Raw genomic sequence first — 15,676 nt, 5'->3', positions numbered from 1 at the left:
TGAAAATGTTTTAATAGATGCCTATAATTAGTTTTGTTTGAGTCTGCTTAAGCAAGTGTTTCTAGTATTAATACACACTTTAACTGACGGAGGGAGCCTGTCATCAAAGCCAGAAAATGGCATTCTACCATTTTAATGATCACTTGTGAAAGAAGAATTTATTCCTGTGATTGATCAGTTTACCTGAGAGAGAGCTGTTTCTCTGACAACTTGGCATGATCCAGAAGTGTCAAGTTGACTTTAATGTAACCAAAGATGATCCCAGCTTGAATATACTACACGGTTCACCTTAAGTGACAGAGATCAATTTCGTTTATATACCGTCGTGTATTTCTTTTTGGACAGCTATTAACTACTCCTGGATCAGTATGTTTAATGACTAAAATTTGGATATTAGTGAACAAGTGGTTTATTGTTTTCACCCATCGTATATGTTGGCTGTCAATAATCTTTCTCGCACAGAAGAAGGAAATTCAATCCCTAACCGCAGTCTGTGTTGAAATGGAGAGATCTTTCCATGCAGGCTTACAGCCATGCATCAGATTGTATGGAGCTAAGGGGTGAGGGGATGATGTAGAAGGGTGAGTGGAGGGGGATGGTGGTAATGAAATCTCTTCATGTATCCCCCTGGGAAGGTCACTGCACAGCACAAGTCCCACTCCACGAGTCTGCTGTCTGACAGGTCTGTGCAATTTATCTGTGTGCTCTCCTCTTCCACTGCTGCCTTAAAGTGACATTGCCTCACTGGAGAGGTGGCTGTTCTCATGCGCACTGAAGCCTGCCCCGCCAGTGCTTTTTTAGGTGGATTACGGTAATGCACTCTGCAGTCACTCAGCACAGCCAGGAAAACGGCTTCTCATTCCTGCCTCAGATGTTGTCAGAACAGTCTGTGAGGAGGTGTGTGCGTGTGTGGAGGTGGTGCGTCCACCCTGACCACTGCTTGTCCTGGAGTACTGAGTCTCCATAGCTGGAGAGGGAGGCTGCTTCACCCAAGCCTCAGCCAGATGCTGAATCATGGGCTGTTCTGGCAGCAGAGCGTGCCTTAGTGCTCCCTGTGCTGCAGAGAGGGTAACTGGCTTCTACACTGTTATATTCCGCAGTGACTTGAGATGCACATCTGGTGACAAGTAGGACATGGTGTAATATATTTTCTTTTTGTAAACTGAATAGCGTAAGGTGTTTCACTTTTGTCTTTTTTGGCTGTTTTGTTTTTGTTTATATTTGGAATTTTGCATGCTATAGTGTATGATGTATGTAGGTGTGAATCAGCGTAGAGAGAAGGAAGGTGCTACACCAGAATGAAACAATTTCTAGAAAGACTATGCATCAGTGTCAAGTCTAGTATGAACACTGCAACCCACAGTGCAGCCTCTTGTTTACTACAAAACTGAGACAGTAAAGAGATTTGGCCACCAGAATGTATGTGGTGTAACTGAAAACAGGAGTTGAAAGTCAAGTTTTCCTTTTAATTCGCTTCTCCTTATCCCTCCTAATGTTTTCTTTGCTCGCTGCTGCTGTGCCTTTAGAGTATTTACACAATATCCTAGTTGTAAAACTGGAATTAAGTAATGAATACTTGTTTAGGGTGTTTCTCAAATTTCCAGTTCACACTGCTGTAATATTGACTGTGATGACCAATGTATGAAAAAAAAAAAATTCAAAAAATGAGTATTATGTGCGAATGAAATCTACCGATAATACCAATAATTAGGGATGGTATAGTTGTTGCTGTCAGATTAACATTTGTCGGATTCATAGGAAACATCTGCCTGTAGGTTTGCAGGCTTGCTTTGGGCCATATCAAACCAGTCGCACAATTATTGTCATTCTACTGTATCTGTAATCTCCAGAAAAAAATATTTTTTCTTACTCACTGGCAGTCTGCCAAGATGTAAGAACAAAGAGAAAAGGATATTGATTTTTTGCATGTTTTGCCCATACAACACGCACATGATTAATTAAGAGACTAATGACAACCTTTGTTAACCAATGTTAACCACTATGTGCCATTAATCCTATTGTCTGCCATTAGATTAACAAATCTGGATTTTGGCACACCCTAATAAAAAGAGTTAATTAGGTTTTAGTTTGAAGTGCATAATTTCATTATTTAAAGAGAAAAGGCTCGAGGGATCTCTTAGGTTCTCAGGGACATTAGGAATGATTGACTGGCAAATGCAAAAGTTGTTCTAAAGGGTGTTCTCTGTTTTTTTGTAAAGTCATCTAAAAGTTTATATTCACATTTTAGTTGACACTTTTTAAAAGTTCCTAGTAGTCAGTTTTACTGATGCAGTATAGTGGGGTTTTTACACCTGTGTGGCTAAAAACACCTGGGGGAGAGATTGTTTTCCCTCCACCATCAACGAATACCAGGTGAGGGAATGACTATTGGAAGGAAGAGTGTTTGCAGTGTTGGTTTCACCAATAGAACAGAGTGGACATGGAACACAGAAGATGTTCTTGGAGGCCTGTGGTGTAACACCACTTTATTAAAGTCCTTGGGGGTTTATGTCTTTTAATTTGTCCCCCATCTGTTTTTGACATTTTACATTTTTTACTGCAGCGAGATGAAGCCACGCGCCAATGCAGGGAGCTGTCCCAGGAGCTGGTCAACCTTCGGGGAGATCTGGGTAAGTAAGGTCACCTTGGTCTCACACGGGCTTGTTTACAGTGGTTATCACTAAAGTACAAACTCCTGGCTCACAGTTTCTTTCATGGATTTGACTTTGAGAATTATTCTGTTTACAGAACATTGTGGGTTCCACTACTATAGACCAGTGTTTTCCAAAACGTTGTTTATGGGGACCCATTCTTCAAAGATAGCAGAAGTATTGTAACCAAAATCACTATATAAATTGTGACACAAGCAGATTTGTGCATAGTGCCCGTTTTACAGCCATTTTTGAAAAAATCTAATATGATTTTGAATTGTAAACAAATAATTTGGAAGAGATGATTGATAAATGAATTACAAATTTTATATATGTAATTTAAAGCGTATACATTTAAATTTAAACTAAAAGGTTGGAGAAATATTGCAAAAATGTTTGAGGACTCTAAAAGTTGTCTCCTATGACCAATCTGCGGGTCCCAAACCCCAGGGAACCACGACTATAGACAATCTGGGGAAGAAAGTTTATCTGTTGTTGCTGCTGGTCTTTTTTGTCACTAATATCTGGCTTGATGCACATGATGACTACTGTGGTCTGATACAGTTTTAATTTATGGCTTTATTGGTATTATAATAATAATAATAATAATATGTAAAGATAGTTTACCAAAACAATGGACAAACTGATTTAATAATGAAGAAAGCTAAATCCTTGACAGAATAGAAACAATAACATCAAATAAAACAAAAACATTCAAGAGAAGTAAAATTGACAGCCAGCTAAGTGAAACTGTTGCAAGAAACCAGACATTTATTTAATCAGATAAAATGTGAATAAGCGAGTGTGTTTTAACTTAAAAGAGGACACTGACTCAGACAGCCGTATTTCCTCAGACGGGTCATTCCAGATCCTCACAGCCCAAATAGCAAAGGCTCCATCTCCCTTGGTTTTAAACCAGGTATGACAGGAAGGCTGGTGCCAGAGGATTTCAAAATATGTGCAAGTTTGTACGGAAATAAAAGGTCTAAAATACAGTTTGGAGCCAGACCATGGAGGGTTTCGAAAAAATCTATAAAATCTTAAAATCAAATTTAAATCAAATTGGGACCAATGGAAGGATGCCAAAAGCATATATGAGTATTTTTCCACAATGAAAAATAGTCAATGTGTTAAAAAAAATAATTAAATTAAAATCTAGATTGGTTTTCAGTTTTTTTTATTCAATACTAATGAACTAGTCATAATTTTGAAAGATTCAGTGTCGGATTAAATTAAAATTGTCAAAATGACATCATAAATGTTATCATTTCAATTTGCAGTGTCATTTTACAGTTGACACTTGTTTGCTTTTCTTCCTGTTTTTCTTCCTCCCATTAATTGCTGTGTGTGCATGTTTCTTAATCATTGCTGTGTGAGTGTTGTTGGCTCGTTCCCAAGGGGGTGGCAGGCTGATCCCAAGGGAGGTGGCAGGCTGATCTCTGACCCCACACAGGAGGGGCTCCCCCTGGTAGAATGCCACACCACCTGAGGACTCACAAAGGCTTAGAGACAGTGACCCGTTTTATGTGTAGCCTAAGTGCTGTCACAGAGGCGCATGTACTCGCAAAGGGACTTCCCGTCTCTTTTTCTTAAGCACAGTAGTAATGTGACTCCTCCCCTCACGTACAGCCTCGGGACTTCCACATGACTGCTCTTACATGCTGAGCTGGGTTATTTCTGCTTTTCAACAAATTCTTCTCCTCAGGCAGGCTGCGAAAATAGTGTCCTCAGGTGGGCCTTTTGTATTTAACGTTTTACTTGCAAGTATCAGGATGTCCTGAGGCTTTCTTAGAAGTTTGTTTGTTTCCTCCTCAGACATATTCCTTCATTCATCTACTACTCTTTCAGCAATAAACTCAGGACTTTGGCCAGAGCAAAACATATGATTCAGCAATAGTCCTTGGTTATCATCTTCAACAATAAAATTACACCTCAGGATCCTGTTTGAGCATCTGTATCATGAAATGTCTTCCAATCCCATTGCCCTGCTAACTCTGGGCCGAAGTGCAGCCAACATTTTATCAACTATTCGCTCCCCTTTTTGTGGGTGGATTTGGTTTAGAAAGACTCATATGACCAGATTTCTGTTACACATGGTTGTGGAATGTTGAACTTAGTTTGTTGAGCTGTACATGCCAACGTGTGATGGATAGTCCCTATGTTAGCTTGGCCTCTGTTCCTGGATCTGCTACCGTTATTCCACTCTGGGTATGGTCACTCGTATTGGTGTGCACTCATACTGCAGCTCTGTATGTAACTGAGCAAAGGAAGAGACCGAAGAGACCAAACATCAACAGGGGTTGTCATTTTGACGAATTAGTCACAATTTTAACTGTTTTTCAAGCTGTGTGTCTAATTTTTGTCAAGCATTTCTAATGCTGCATGTGGCCATCATACATATGGGTCTGAACAGTACCTTTTATTGTTTCCTGACTATTTGTGAGGGATGAATGAGAAAAAGTACAGATCATTTAAGCTGCAGCATTCCAAAGCTGCATCTGTATTTTGATATAGAATGTTGAAAGTTAAACAGTTGTGGTTTACTGTCGAACCCTGCATTTGATACCAACTATTTTCAAGGAGAGTCACCTGTTAAACATGAGTTTCTCGTCTTTCTTACTGTGGACCATCACTTTGTCTTCACTGCTGAGCTGAGGTCCATTGCCAGCTGCTGGGTGTATCTAGTTTTTGTGCAGAGCCATTTTAAGTGGAGGCATGTTATGGAGTTAGTCACCATCACATACTTCAGAGCTGATATAAACACTTATTGATGGAAACGGTTAGGACATGGTCAGACAGTTCAAAGAACAGAAAGCACTTTAAAAAGATGAAATGTTGATTTTAAGAGATGTTACCTTTGCTGCCACTTTCAAAATATTGGGAAAGAATTGAAGGTTGTTCTTGCCTCCGTAATTTGTTTATAAATGGCTGTGTTGTAGTTGTGGTAAAGTGTAGGAGGCATGTCACCTTGAAAAGTTTTCCATTACTTTTTGGAGTGCGTTGTTTCGCACATACACAGACACTTGCTTCAGGAATGACTTAACAGATGTTCTTCACTTGACAGATTCCTTGCAGAAGTGGCTACTAATGCACTTTCAAATTGAAGATGCCGTTCTCCACAGCTGGTTACACTCACTTAACACCTTCTGAGATCAAATTCTTTCTCTTTGTTTTTATTTCCAGTTTCCTACATCCATTCATCTGAGCGCTTGGAGAAAGAGAAGGAGCTGCGTGTTTCTCTGGAGGCTTCTCTGCAGAAACTGCAGGAGCAGCACCAGAAAGATGTATCTGAGCTGGAGCAGAGGCTGCAGGCCTTCTACCAGGCTGAGTGGGACAAGGTCCACCTCACCTACCAAGAGGAGGCAGACAAGTGCAACACTCTCATGCAACAGCAGGTTTATATTCACTGTTTGTTTTTATGTACATCATTTAGTTATAATTTATATTCTATATTTTCTGTCTGCAAAATATCCAAATGTCATGTCCTAACTATATCATCCTATTTCTAAAGATGGGGGAGCTCAGAGATAATCATGAAGCCTTGAAGTTGGAACTACAGAGCGGCCACGAAGAGCAGCTGCAGTGTGTCAAACAGCAGTATGAAGAGTCACTGGAAGGTGAGTGAACAGCAACTATTCAAACCTCAGTACTTCCATCTCATGAAGCTGCTTTATGAGCTTGTTAGAAAAGAACTTGGCTATGGTTACTTCACTTATTCTGCCTCAGTTAGCAAAAGTATGCACATTATAACGATGTTTTATTGCATTAAAATATGAAGTTGTGATTAACCTTTTACAGATTTGCATTTTTTTAAACGTCTCTAATGTCTCAACATGTGTATACTTGTCAGAACTCACAAAAGTTCACCATCAGGAGCTGCAGTCTTTGGACAAAATGTTGAAAGATGCAGAATCTTCTCTATTGGTAAATACAATTTCCTTTTTCATGTAATGAATTCAAATTATGCTTGTGATTTGATGACTTAATGTAGAACTTCACAAATTGTGTGAAATCACAGGGACAGATTCAGGAGCTGACAGTGGAGAACAATGTCCTCGTAGAGAAGCTAACAGCAGAGGAGAAGAGGAGGAAGGAGCTGGCTGAAAAGAGTCAGGTACTCTTATCTGTGAGCTTATTTTAGCAGAGCCCCATTTGGAAACATCGCATAACTCTGAGGGTGTTAAACCCCGAGGTGGGAAAACCATGACACCAGCGATAACCAAGCAGATGGAAATCGATAAAAACTAAAATCAATCTGTTTACTTGAAAGACTTCATTCTTAAGTGGTCCATAGTTTTCTGTAAGGCCAGTCGGCCATTATCCATTCTTTAACAGCCTTTGTGTCCAGGTTGTATGATTTCATTTTCCCAGAGTGCTGTTGTACAGTGAGGCTGCCACTGCTCATCAGTGTTAAGTGGCTGCCACATGTACTCAGCATTCTGGCCTGAAACAGTGGAGTCATTAACTGCCTCACATTACTCTGCCGCTCCACGTCTGTTATTCATAGATAATTGATAAGCATTAGCAGCAGATCAGCAGCATATATTGATCATATTTAGACTATGAGTAGTTCAGCTGTCTTAATGCAGAACACATCATTTTCATGATTGTAATGAGTCATTCTATACGACCATATTTTGATTGGCCCCTTAAGTCTCAAGCTGTAAATATAATGTGTGATGCATGATGCCCTCTGTGTGGTTCTGTATAAAAAATAAAAAAATATTTTGTCAGTCATAATAGTCCCTGAACATCACTCATTTGGCCCTGCAGAAGGACTCCCACAGCCTGTACCTGGAGCAGGAGCTGGACAGTCTCAAAGTGGTGCTGGATATCAAAAACAAACAGCTCCACCAGCAGGAGAAAAAGCTGATGGAGATAGAGAAACTGGTGAGACCTGAGGAAGATAAACGTTCATTCTGGGCAAGAAAAAAAATTATAATAAAACAATTAAGTCAATCATTCTGTTCTCTTTTTTTGTCTCTACCAGACAGAGAAAAATGTTAAGTTGGATGAGAACCTTAAGAAGGTCCAGCAGGAGAATGAGGACCTTAAAGCTCGCATGGAAAGACATGCTGCCATGTCAAGGTAAGACTTCATCACTGAGCTACTGTGAAGTCATGGAAAAACCACTTGTCTCACACTCCTCATGCATTTATAGACTTGATAAACTGCCAGTAAAGTGAATGCTCCTGCATGCCATTGATTCTTCATTCATTCATTCATTCATTCATTCATTCATTCATTCATTCATTCATTCATTCATTTCCATAGAACAAATCTTCCGTGAGCCACAGTGTTTCACTGGCTGACAATGACATGTTTCTGCATTTGAATGCAACGCAAATCCTACATCATTTCCTGCGGAATTGAATACTCACTAAGGTTTATGATAATAGTCCCCAACAAATGACAACAATGTTGTTTATATATTGTTCACTTATTGTGCTTTACACAAGGTATCAATTTGAGGACGAGCTTCACACTGTACATTCCTGTTTGTCACATTTCTTAAAACCTACAATTTGTAGTAGTTATCCAAATCATTTCAAAATTAAACTAAACAGTTGTTGCATTTTTTAAAGAATTTAATTGTGGCAAGAACCTGTGGGTTTAGGGCGCAGTTTCATCCCTTCAGCGTTTTAAGACTTGTATGATGTCAGTTTTATTTGAAAAATATTACCATGTGCAAGTAGTTTGATAATGTGGGAACTAAACTGAACACAGTTTGTTTTTAGCTTTTTAGCTGTATGTCATTTCTGAGCTGTTGTGTTGACACTCCACAGACAACTGTCCACAGAGCAGGCCGTGCTGCAGGAGTCTCTTCAGAAAGAGTCCAAGGTGAACAAGCGTTTGTCAATGGAGAACGAGGAGCTGATGTGGAAGCTTCATAACGGAGACCTGAGCAGCCCCCGCAAGGTGTCGCCCACCTCCACCTCTCCCTCCCACTCCTTCAACTTCCAGTCACCTCGCAGCTCCGGCCTCTTCTCCAGTCCTCCTCTCTCACCCAGATAACGATGGGCCCCTGCTTCCGGGAAGCAGAGCGTCACATTTGAGTTATCCCTCCAGAACACAGAGCCATGTTTGTTTCCTGTTTGCTTAGCAACACAGCAGTCTGACTTTGGCTCCTGCAGGATTAGGTGAACTCTTACAATTTCTGTACAGAAGCGAGAGACTTGAAGAATGTTGCACAGAAGCACTTATAAGCAAGGCCACCATGTTTGTTTGCCTTTCACATCTGAAACTATGGATGAGGGGAAAAGGAAAACTCAGGACTCCTATGAAATGAAACACTATTTTTGTTACTTGTATTTGTTGGTGGATGCTTTTTTTCCCTGAAGCTCACATACAATAATTATATGCTGTAAAGAAATGAAATGCATGCACACATGCATGCACATGTATACACCTGTGCAGATTCAGCCCTGCAGTGAGAGGGGACACAGCTGACTGAAGTCTGATTTAGTACAGCTTTGAATGCAGAGGACTCTGTCCCTCTTCAGGGTATGTTTTTATTTTAAATATGTTGAATTCCTGCACCATTTCTCACAGCTCACTGCCGTCATATTACTAACATCCCACTGCTACTCAGTCATTAGACCAGTGTTTTTCAAAAGGGAATGTTCATAATATTATTCTCTTATTTTCAGAGTTCAGTATTTGTTCATCATCTTTGGCCTCAGGTTCATTTGTGTGTTTGACTGATTGACAAAGGGACCAGTCCAAAGCTTTGTGCATGTGTTGGTCAGTGGTCTTTCACTGAACCCTGCTTTTCATTGCAGCTTTAAACTCGGGGTCTTTGCAAAGATTTGACCAGAAGAAGCCTTGCTTTTACATGTCGGATACACTGCATCTTGGAATCGTCTCAAAAAAGAATATTTTGTGTGGAATTGATAATGTTGGTGTGTTGGCCCGGTTTGAAATATGCAATTAATAAAGTCTTGTATTAAAAGTGAATTACATATTGTTTATTTATTCAGGTATAATGCTACAAGGAAAACCAGATTTTTCCTCTGATGTTGATATTCACCATCAGTCCAGTTACTGTTGTTACTGTTGCTCAAGTCAAAAAGCCTTGAACATTTTTTTTAAACCACACAACAGTTTAAGCCAAAATCACAACAACCAGCAACTATTCAGCAAAGTGGAAACTGCAGCAAGTGTTGCATTGGACCAAAATAAGTTCTGGGCCAGCCCATCACATTCCACATATGGAGCACATTAGGACACCAGCCTGGTGCACTGCTAAGCTTCAAACCAGGTTCTGACTTGTTTTTGTGTTTAAGTCTCACTGCTCCACTAAAAGTTAATTTTAAGCTTCAACCTTGTAATTGTAAAAGACAAAAAGAACTCTTCAGTCAAGAACATAACAAATCTTTATTCTTGTCAAAATTTGTAATCTTAAAAAATACATCCATTTTAAGTACATGTGGATTTCATCTGCTCCCACTGGTCTGTGTGTTAGAGTTGTATATAATATGTGAAAAGCTCTGGAATATACCACGGGGCCCGTTGTTGGACTAGTGAATGTCGATTCTCACGACTGTTTCACCATTTTGGTTTTTGGCTTTACAGACGTAGGTTCCAAAGTCAATGGTCTCCATGTCTTCTACAGTCAGGACGCTGTGAGTGAGCCGGGTGGTGTGACCCATGCCCCTGTTAACCAGCCGCCACGAAGTTTGGATGTGAACAGGTCGGAGATCCTATGCAGTAAAACAAAACGTACTGTTTTTAAATTTGTTGAAAAGTGTTCCTACAGCTGTGTCTGTACTGCGTGATGTGACTGCTCATTCATTCATATCGTATTTATTTCTGAGACTGTGTGAGCGCTTCTTTGCGTTTTCAGTCGTACTCCAAACTGATCTGAAATGTGTCCTGACATGAAACGAATTACTGCAGAAAATGTGCAGGGGGCGACACAAGACCTAAACGCCACTGTCCTGAGAAATACACTGTTGTGTGGAGCTGAAAGTGTGAACTTATTGAACAATGGTCTGAATGTATTGGATGGTTGCTCATATTTCCAAAATTTACACTCAAGAAGATAACAGCTTTAACATCTGTTAATAGCCATTTTAATACGCCCTTGATGTGATACATTTGATTCCAGTGTGAATTTCACCTTGTTGTATTCCTCTTACCTGACCAGGATAAGACCATGTGAAGCTCACGTTCACGTCCGGCTCTCCCAGCACGGTGCACGTTACGTTCAGGTTGTCTCCTCCTCTCACCGACTCCGGAGACGAGTGCAGGCTCACAAACGGTGGACCACTGGGAACTGACAACACCAGATAGGCGAACACAGTGATTTTTGGAATATCTCACAAGTGTATCTATTCATTTTAATATCTGCTGGTGAAGGAAACAAGCTAAAGCTCACAAATGTAAGTCATTTTTAGATGTCAAACATAATGCAGCTTAGAGGGAGTGAGAGACAGAGCATTATTCTACAGTACTTTGGTCATTTCCTGTTGTATATCTGTCTTTTCATTGAGTGTTTACTTGTTTAGACTGTATCCAGGAAACTTAATTTGAGCTGTGTGGTGAAGGAAACAGCAGCAGCTGTGTTTGAGCATGCATGCACATATTCAGGCAGGTGGTCGAGGAGTGGTTGATTGCAGTTGGAGGAGGAGGACGTATTTTCAATATTGCATAATCAGGTTCGTGAGAAGCCAAAATCGTGAATAAGGTACAATTGTGAACTCTTGGTGAATCTTCTGGTTTATTTTTAGCAGTGAATCCACTTCGAGAACTTCTTATAGGCAGTTTCATCCATAGTGCTGTATGTCGCCACAGACATGAGCGTGAACTAATTTGACAATGATTTGGATCTAACAGATATTCCTTCATATTTAAATGTTACTTTAAACTACAGCTTTAAACCGAAACATTCACATTAAATGTCATCAACTCACATCCAGACGTGTGTTTTTCTCTTAACTGGCAAGCGTCGACATGATCCGAACTCGATTGGCAAGCCTCTGACTCTGAAATGCAACCTTCTTCTAAGGAGCTGACGAGGCAAAGCTGGCACTTGATTCATGACTTTGTGAAACATGCCTCTCATGGTGGTTCTTCCTTTTTTTTGAGTCATTTCAGTGACGTGCTCTATAGTCTATATCAATTGAATGAGCAGTTTATCACACGTTCCTCTATTTCTAGCCATAATGATATGTTGTGTGATTGCTGTGTCCGCTTACCCTCCACGTAGAGAAGCTGGTACTTGACAGAGATCTGAGGTGTGCTCCTGGTCACGGCCTTGCAGTAGAAGACTCCCTGCTGCTCTTTAGTGGGGCTCCGGAAGACGAAGCCTTTCGTGGGGTCGTAGGCGACCAGGGTCTCATTGGTGAGGATCTCTTCAGCAGGAACTTCTCTGTGCAGGCTCACTTTGGCCTGCGGGTCAGTCACACGACAGGGCAGCACCGCAGATCTGTCAGGCCGCAGGTACACGATCTCAAAGTGGATGGCAGAGGGGACGAAGAGGTTGTCCTTGTCTGGTGAGACAGAGGAAAATCGAACCAGTTGGTTCTCTTGCACAGACGTTGAATAGTGACTGTATGTATTCTTTTCTGCTGCCTTTAAGTTAGTGTCCCGAACAGTGAAAACTATTTTAAACTATTTTAATTGGGAAAACTTCTATTTCTAAAACAATAGTTACTGTTGGTGAAGCGTCTACACCAGGGGTCTGCAGCCTGCGACTCTAGAGCCTCATGTGGCTCTTCAGCCACTCTGCTGTGGCTCCTTGTAGCTTTGAAGAACAAAACATCTTGTGTTTTTCACTTTGTTAAGATAAAGGCATAAATAAAAGTGTTTTGATATTTTTTTGACTACTTTTTTTTGACATCCAATTGAAAAACCTCCCCAGAAAGCCAATACAGTACATGAAGTTCACATTTGGAGTCCTGTCCATTTTTAGATCCTTGTCCTTCCGCCAGGGAGGTTTTCCTCAGACATAAACTACACATAATCGTTTTATTTCAAGTCGTTTTTCTCCACTTTAGAGGTTGGGTATCGACTTTACATGTGATTTTATCTTCATTTTAAGGAACAAGGGTAAGGGAAATATTGTCACTGTAGGTTCATTCGCAAGACAAGTTTTGATTCTTAACTGACTTAAAATTCATTAAAATTCTATTGAATTCTTATATGTAGTAAAAAATAAAAAATAAATAAAGTTGTATGGTGTGACCTAGAACTGAGCTAATGTGTCACTGTGATCAACACACATCACCTTAAACATAACCATTTGAGTTTTTCTTTCTTGAGCAATCAACCTTATTTATTCCAGACACAGGGGCGGTCCATAGAAGATTAAAGGTCCCATATTATGCAAAATCAACTTTTTAATCATTTAAATCCTTATATTTGGGACTCTGGAGGCCCTATCAGTCGGTTTCAAGTGTGAAAAATGATGACTCACTCATGTTTTTGTGGTCCTCCTCAGTCTAAGTACAGGATGTTGACTTCCGCACTCATTGAGACGTCACAATGCGCTAAATTTCTGGAATTATTGTCTCGCTGAGCTCCACTTTGTCCCTAAAACACGCGAGAGTGCTGGCGAGGGCAACGGTATCCGAAAACTGGAAGTCTGCGAAGTCTGCAAAAAGTTCTATTCTTGGCTCCACAGTGCAGCACAGAGTTCTACACAAACTTCCAGCCTCAGAGGATTTATCTGTCCAGTGGATACATGTTATATATGACGGCAATGTGCCTGCTAGAGCCTGCAAATGATCACTTTTCCAAATGCTCCCAGTAGCCTCTGTAGCTGATGTCATTTCCTGTCCCTTAAGTTTTTTTTTTTTGTTTTTTTTAAGAGATACTTCTAAACCAAGCGTTCTGAAAAGGGCTTATTAATATGTTTTCCAATTCCTGTTGATAGAGCCCCACTAAATCTTACACACTGGTCCTTTAATCACCTGTGAAATAGACGTATGAGTCATAGGAGCGTTCGTGGTCCTTCTCACAGTCAGTGCCATCACACACGATCACCCAGCAGCTGTAAGTCCCGGTGTCAGCAGCAGATGGTGACGTCAGGATCAGCTGACTGTACTTGTCACTCTGCTTGATGCTGGAGACAGAGGAGACAAAAGGTCACACCTTCACATTCACATCAGCTAATGGTTTGCTGTCATGAAAACAGCTGTTGAGTATGTGCAGCACCTGAGGCGTGAGTCGTTGAAGGTGTCCAGGTAGGTCGGGTAAGACCATCCGATGTTGTTGCCTTTACAGCGCAGCTCCATGTTCTTCCCAGGAGTCAGAGTCGTGCTCTGGCCCAGGCGAAGGAAGCGGCCCTTGTCCAGGACCTGGGTCAGTAGGGACGGGCCTTTGCCGCCCACATCCTTGGGTTTGGGTTGTCGCAGCTTCACCCGTTTCCCCCCCGGCCTGATTCGATTCTCTCCTGTGTCTTTTCTTCGCTTGACTTGCTGGCAGTCGCCTGAATTTCCACGGGGAAAGGAATAATAATAATCGATCAGAACATCTGTGTACAGGAAGTGTGAAATCCCTGTTGCTGCTACAAAGTCTACCTTTGTTTTGGTGAGACTGTGTTTTTTTGTTCTCAGAAGGCAAAGAAACCAAGGAGAAAAAGTGACGTGTTTGTTGTTTTATTCCTCAGATTAAGGCCATTTAATTAGAAACACCTGTCTGTTTCAAGCCTCAGAAGCAGCTGTTTTGCACAGACCTTTTACAAACTCATACATCTTAATGCAAACCTTCAGCAAAGAGACCAGTTTACACACATTGTGTATAGTTCAAATATGGCATATGGCTGATGGTATTTATTCTGCCTGAGGGCAAAGAAACTGCTGACAGTGTTTATCTTTGTCAATGATGGCTGAGAATGACCTCACTGTGAATTCACCTCCCACTCCACAGCCTGGTGTACCCTCCACCTCCACCCCCCACCTCCACCCAGACAGTATTTATACAAGCCTCAGATGATCTAATCCTCCTATACTTCCAGGTTGCACACCATGTTCTCAAGTCTCAGCAGCAACTTTGCTTCGCTCAGAAAATGGAGACTTTACTCACCGCCGTGGAGCTCGAGCCAAAGCAGTGCCAGGCAAAGCACAACCCAGAACTTCATGGTCTGTGCTGGTGTGCAGATAAATGCAGGGGCTGCTCTGAAGGGTCAGAGAGGTGAGAGCTCAGGAGGAGAGAGAGAGAGAGAGAGAGAGAGAGAGAGAGAGAGAGGGTCAGGCTCGGAGCTTCGCTGGAACTCTGCAGGCTCCAGCTGCTCTGTTTAGATTTGCAGCTCCATCCTCGTCACAGACGCAGAGGAAAAAAGAAAAGAACTATTTAAGAGCCACTCTGTTCTTTCTCTCTCTCTCTCTCTCTCTGTCCTCAGATACCAAGAGTGGAGATGCATAATCTAGCGCCCTCTGCTGGAATAAATGTGAACCATGCTGTGCTCTAAAGGGCCATTCCACTAAACCCACAGCTGAGCTGCTGTGTGGAGGAGGTTCATACTTTCACATGTGCTGCACATCTGTGTTGACATCCTGGTTTGTGATGTAACAGCAGGTGTTTGCATCCAAATTAAGAGCACATGACATTTGATGTCACGTGACATTATTGTAACATGCTAGATTTTCTTTAATTTATCCTTTATATGGGGAATATTGTGGTTATAAAACAGCATTGTATCTCAATTAAGAACATTCTTATTTTGTCTTATTGCAGTACTAATTCTATTTATATTACATTTTTACTTTATTTATATGTTATACCCATATTGTACCTTTGTCCCTTTTATACAGTAACCTTCCCAAGTGTGGGATTTAAAGTCAAACCTAATCTAATAATTGGCCACATGGTGGCAGCACTGTCTTAAGAAAATAAGCATCAGCTTTTCCATCAACAGTTCTACTAACATTCAGTCTCACATAAACAAAACATATTTATGATTAAAAAAAAAAGAAAAAAAAAAGAAGGAAACATGTCAGTCGCTCTTTGAAAATAAATTCATTGAAATTTATTTTTCTTCACAGTTGGAAACAAGTGACACTTTTATGATTTTAATTCTG

At 40.8% G+C, this 15,676-nt stretch overlaps 2 protein-coding genes across 4 annotated transcripts in view; one reads left to right on the top strand and one right to left on the bottom strand.

Annotated features, from left to right (window-relative positions):
- Positions 1–9,608, top strand: part of mtus1a (microtubule associated tumor suppressor 1a) — a 28,408-nt gene extending 18,800 nt beyond the window's left edge. For all 3 annotated transcript variants that reach the window (XM_083891052.1, XM_083891051.1, XM_083891053.1), the window contains 8 exons: positions 2,564–2,630; positions 5,835–6,046; positions 6,163–6,268; positions 6,502–6,575; positions 6,670–6,765; positions 7,425–7,541; positions 7,642–7,739; positions 8,438–9,608. In XM_083891052.1, coding sequence (XP_083747178.1) covers positions 2,564–2,630; positions 5,835–6,046; positions 6,163–6,268; positions 6,502–6,575; positions 6,670–6,765; positions 7,425–7,541; positions 7,642–7,739; positions 8,438–8,666 — 999 coding nt within the window. In that variant the 3' untranslated portion in view covers positions 8,667–9,608. The remainder of the gene's footprint in view (positions 1–2,563; positions 2,631–5,834; positions 6,047–6,162; positions 6,269–6,501; positions 6,576–6,669; positions 6,766–7,424; positions 7,542–7,641; positions 7,740–8,437) is intronic.
- A 401-nt stretch (positions 9,609–10,009) lies between these two features.
- Positions 10,010–14,909, bottom strand: pdgfrl (platelet-derived growth factor receptor-like). The gene is made up of 6 exons (XM_083891804.1): positions 14,682–14,909; positions 13,812–14,085; positions 13,568–13,719; positions 11,852–12,145; positions 10,793–10,929; positions 10,010–10,354 (listed from the first exon to the last, which is right to left on the bottom strand). The coding sequence occupies exons 1-6, from the start codon at positions 14,734–14,736 to the stop codon at positions 10,172–10,174; spliced, it is 1,095 nt and encodes a 364-aa protein (XP_083747930.1). The 5' UTR covers positions 14,737–14,909; the 3' UTR covers positions 10,010–10,171.
- Positions 14,910–15,676: the final 767 nt, after the last annotated feature.

The sequence above is a fragment of the Microchirus variegatus genome (genome assembly GCF_963457635.1).
Source record: "Microchirus variegatus genome assembly, chromosome: 6".
Taxonomy (NCBI): Eukaryota; Metazoa; Chordata; class Actinopteri; order Pleuronectiformes; family Soleidae; genus Microchirus; species Microchirus variegatus.
Note: the sequence above shows the minus strand (reverse complement) of the source record. Positions and strands in the feature narration are given on the sequence as shown.

Bases quoted from the DNA above. Each gene is read 5' to 3' on its own strand.
- pdgfrl (XM_083891804.1), bottom strand. From the start codon at position 14,736: ATGAAGTTCTGGGTTGTGCTTTGCCTGGCACTGCTTTGGCTCGAGCTC. The intron at 12,146-13,567 runs GTGATTAAAGGA...CTGTCTCACCAG, and splicing joins CTCATACGTCTATTTCACAG to ACAAGGACAACCTCTTCGTC. The intron at 10,355-10,792 runs GTAAGAGGAATA...TTTACTGCATAG, and splicing joins CATGGTCTTATCCTGGTCAG to GATCTCCGACCTGTTCACAT.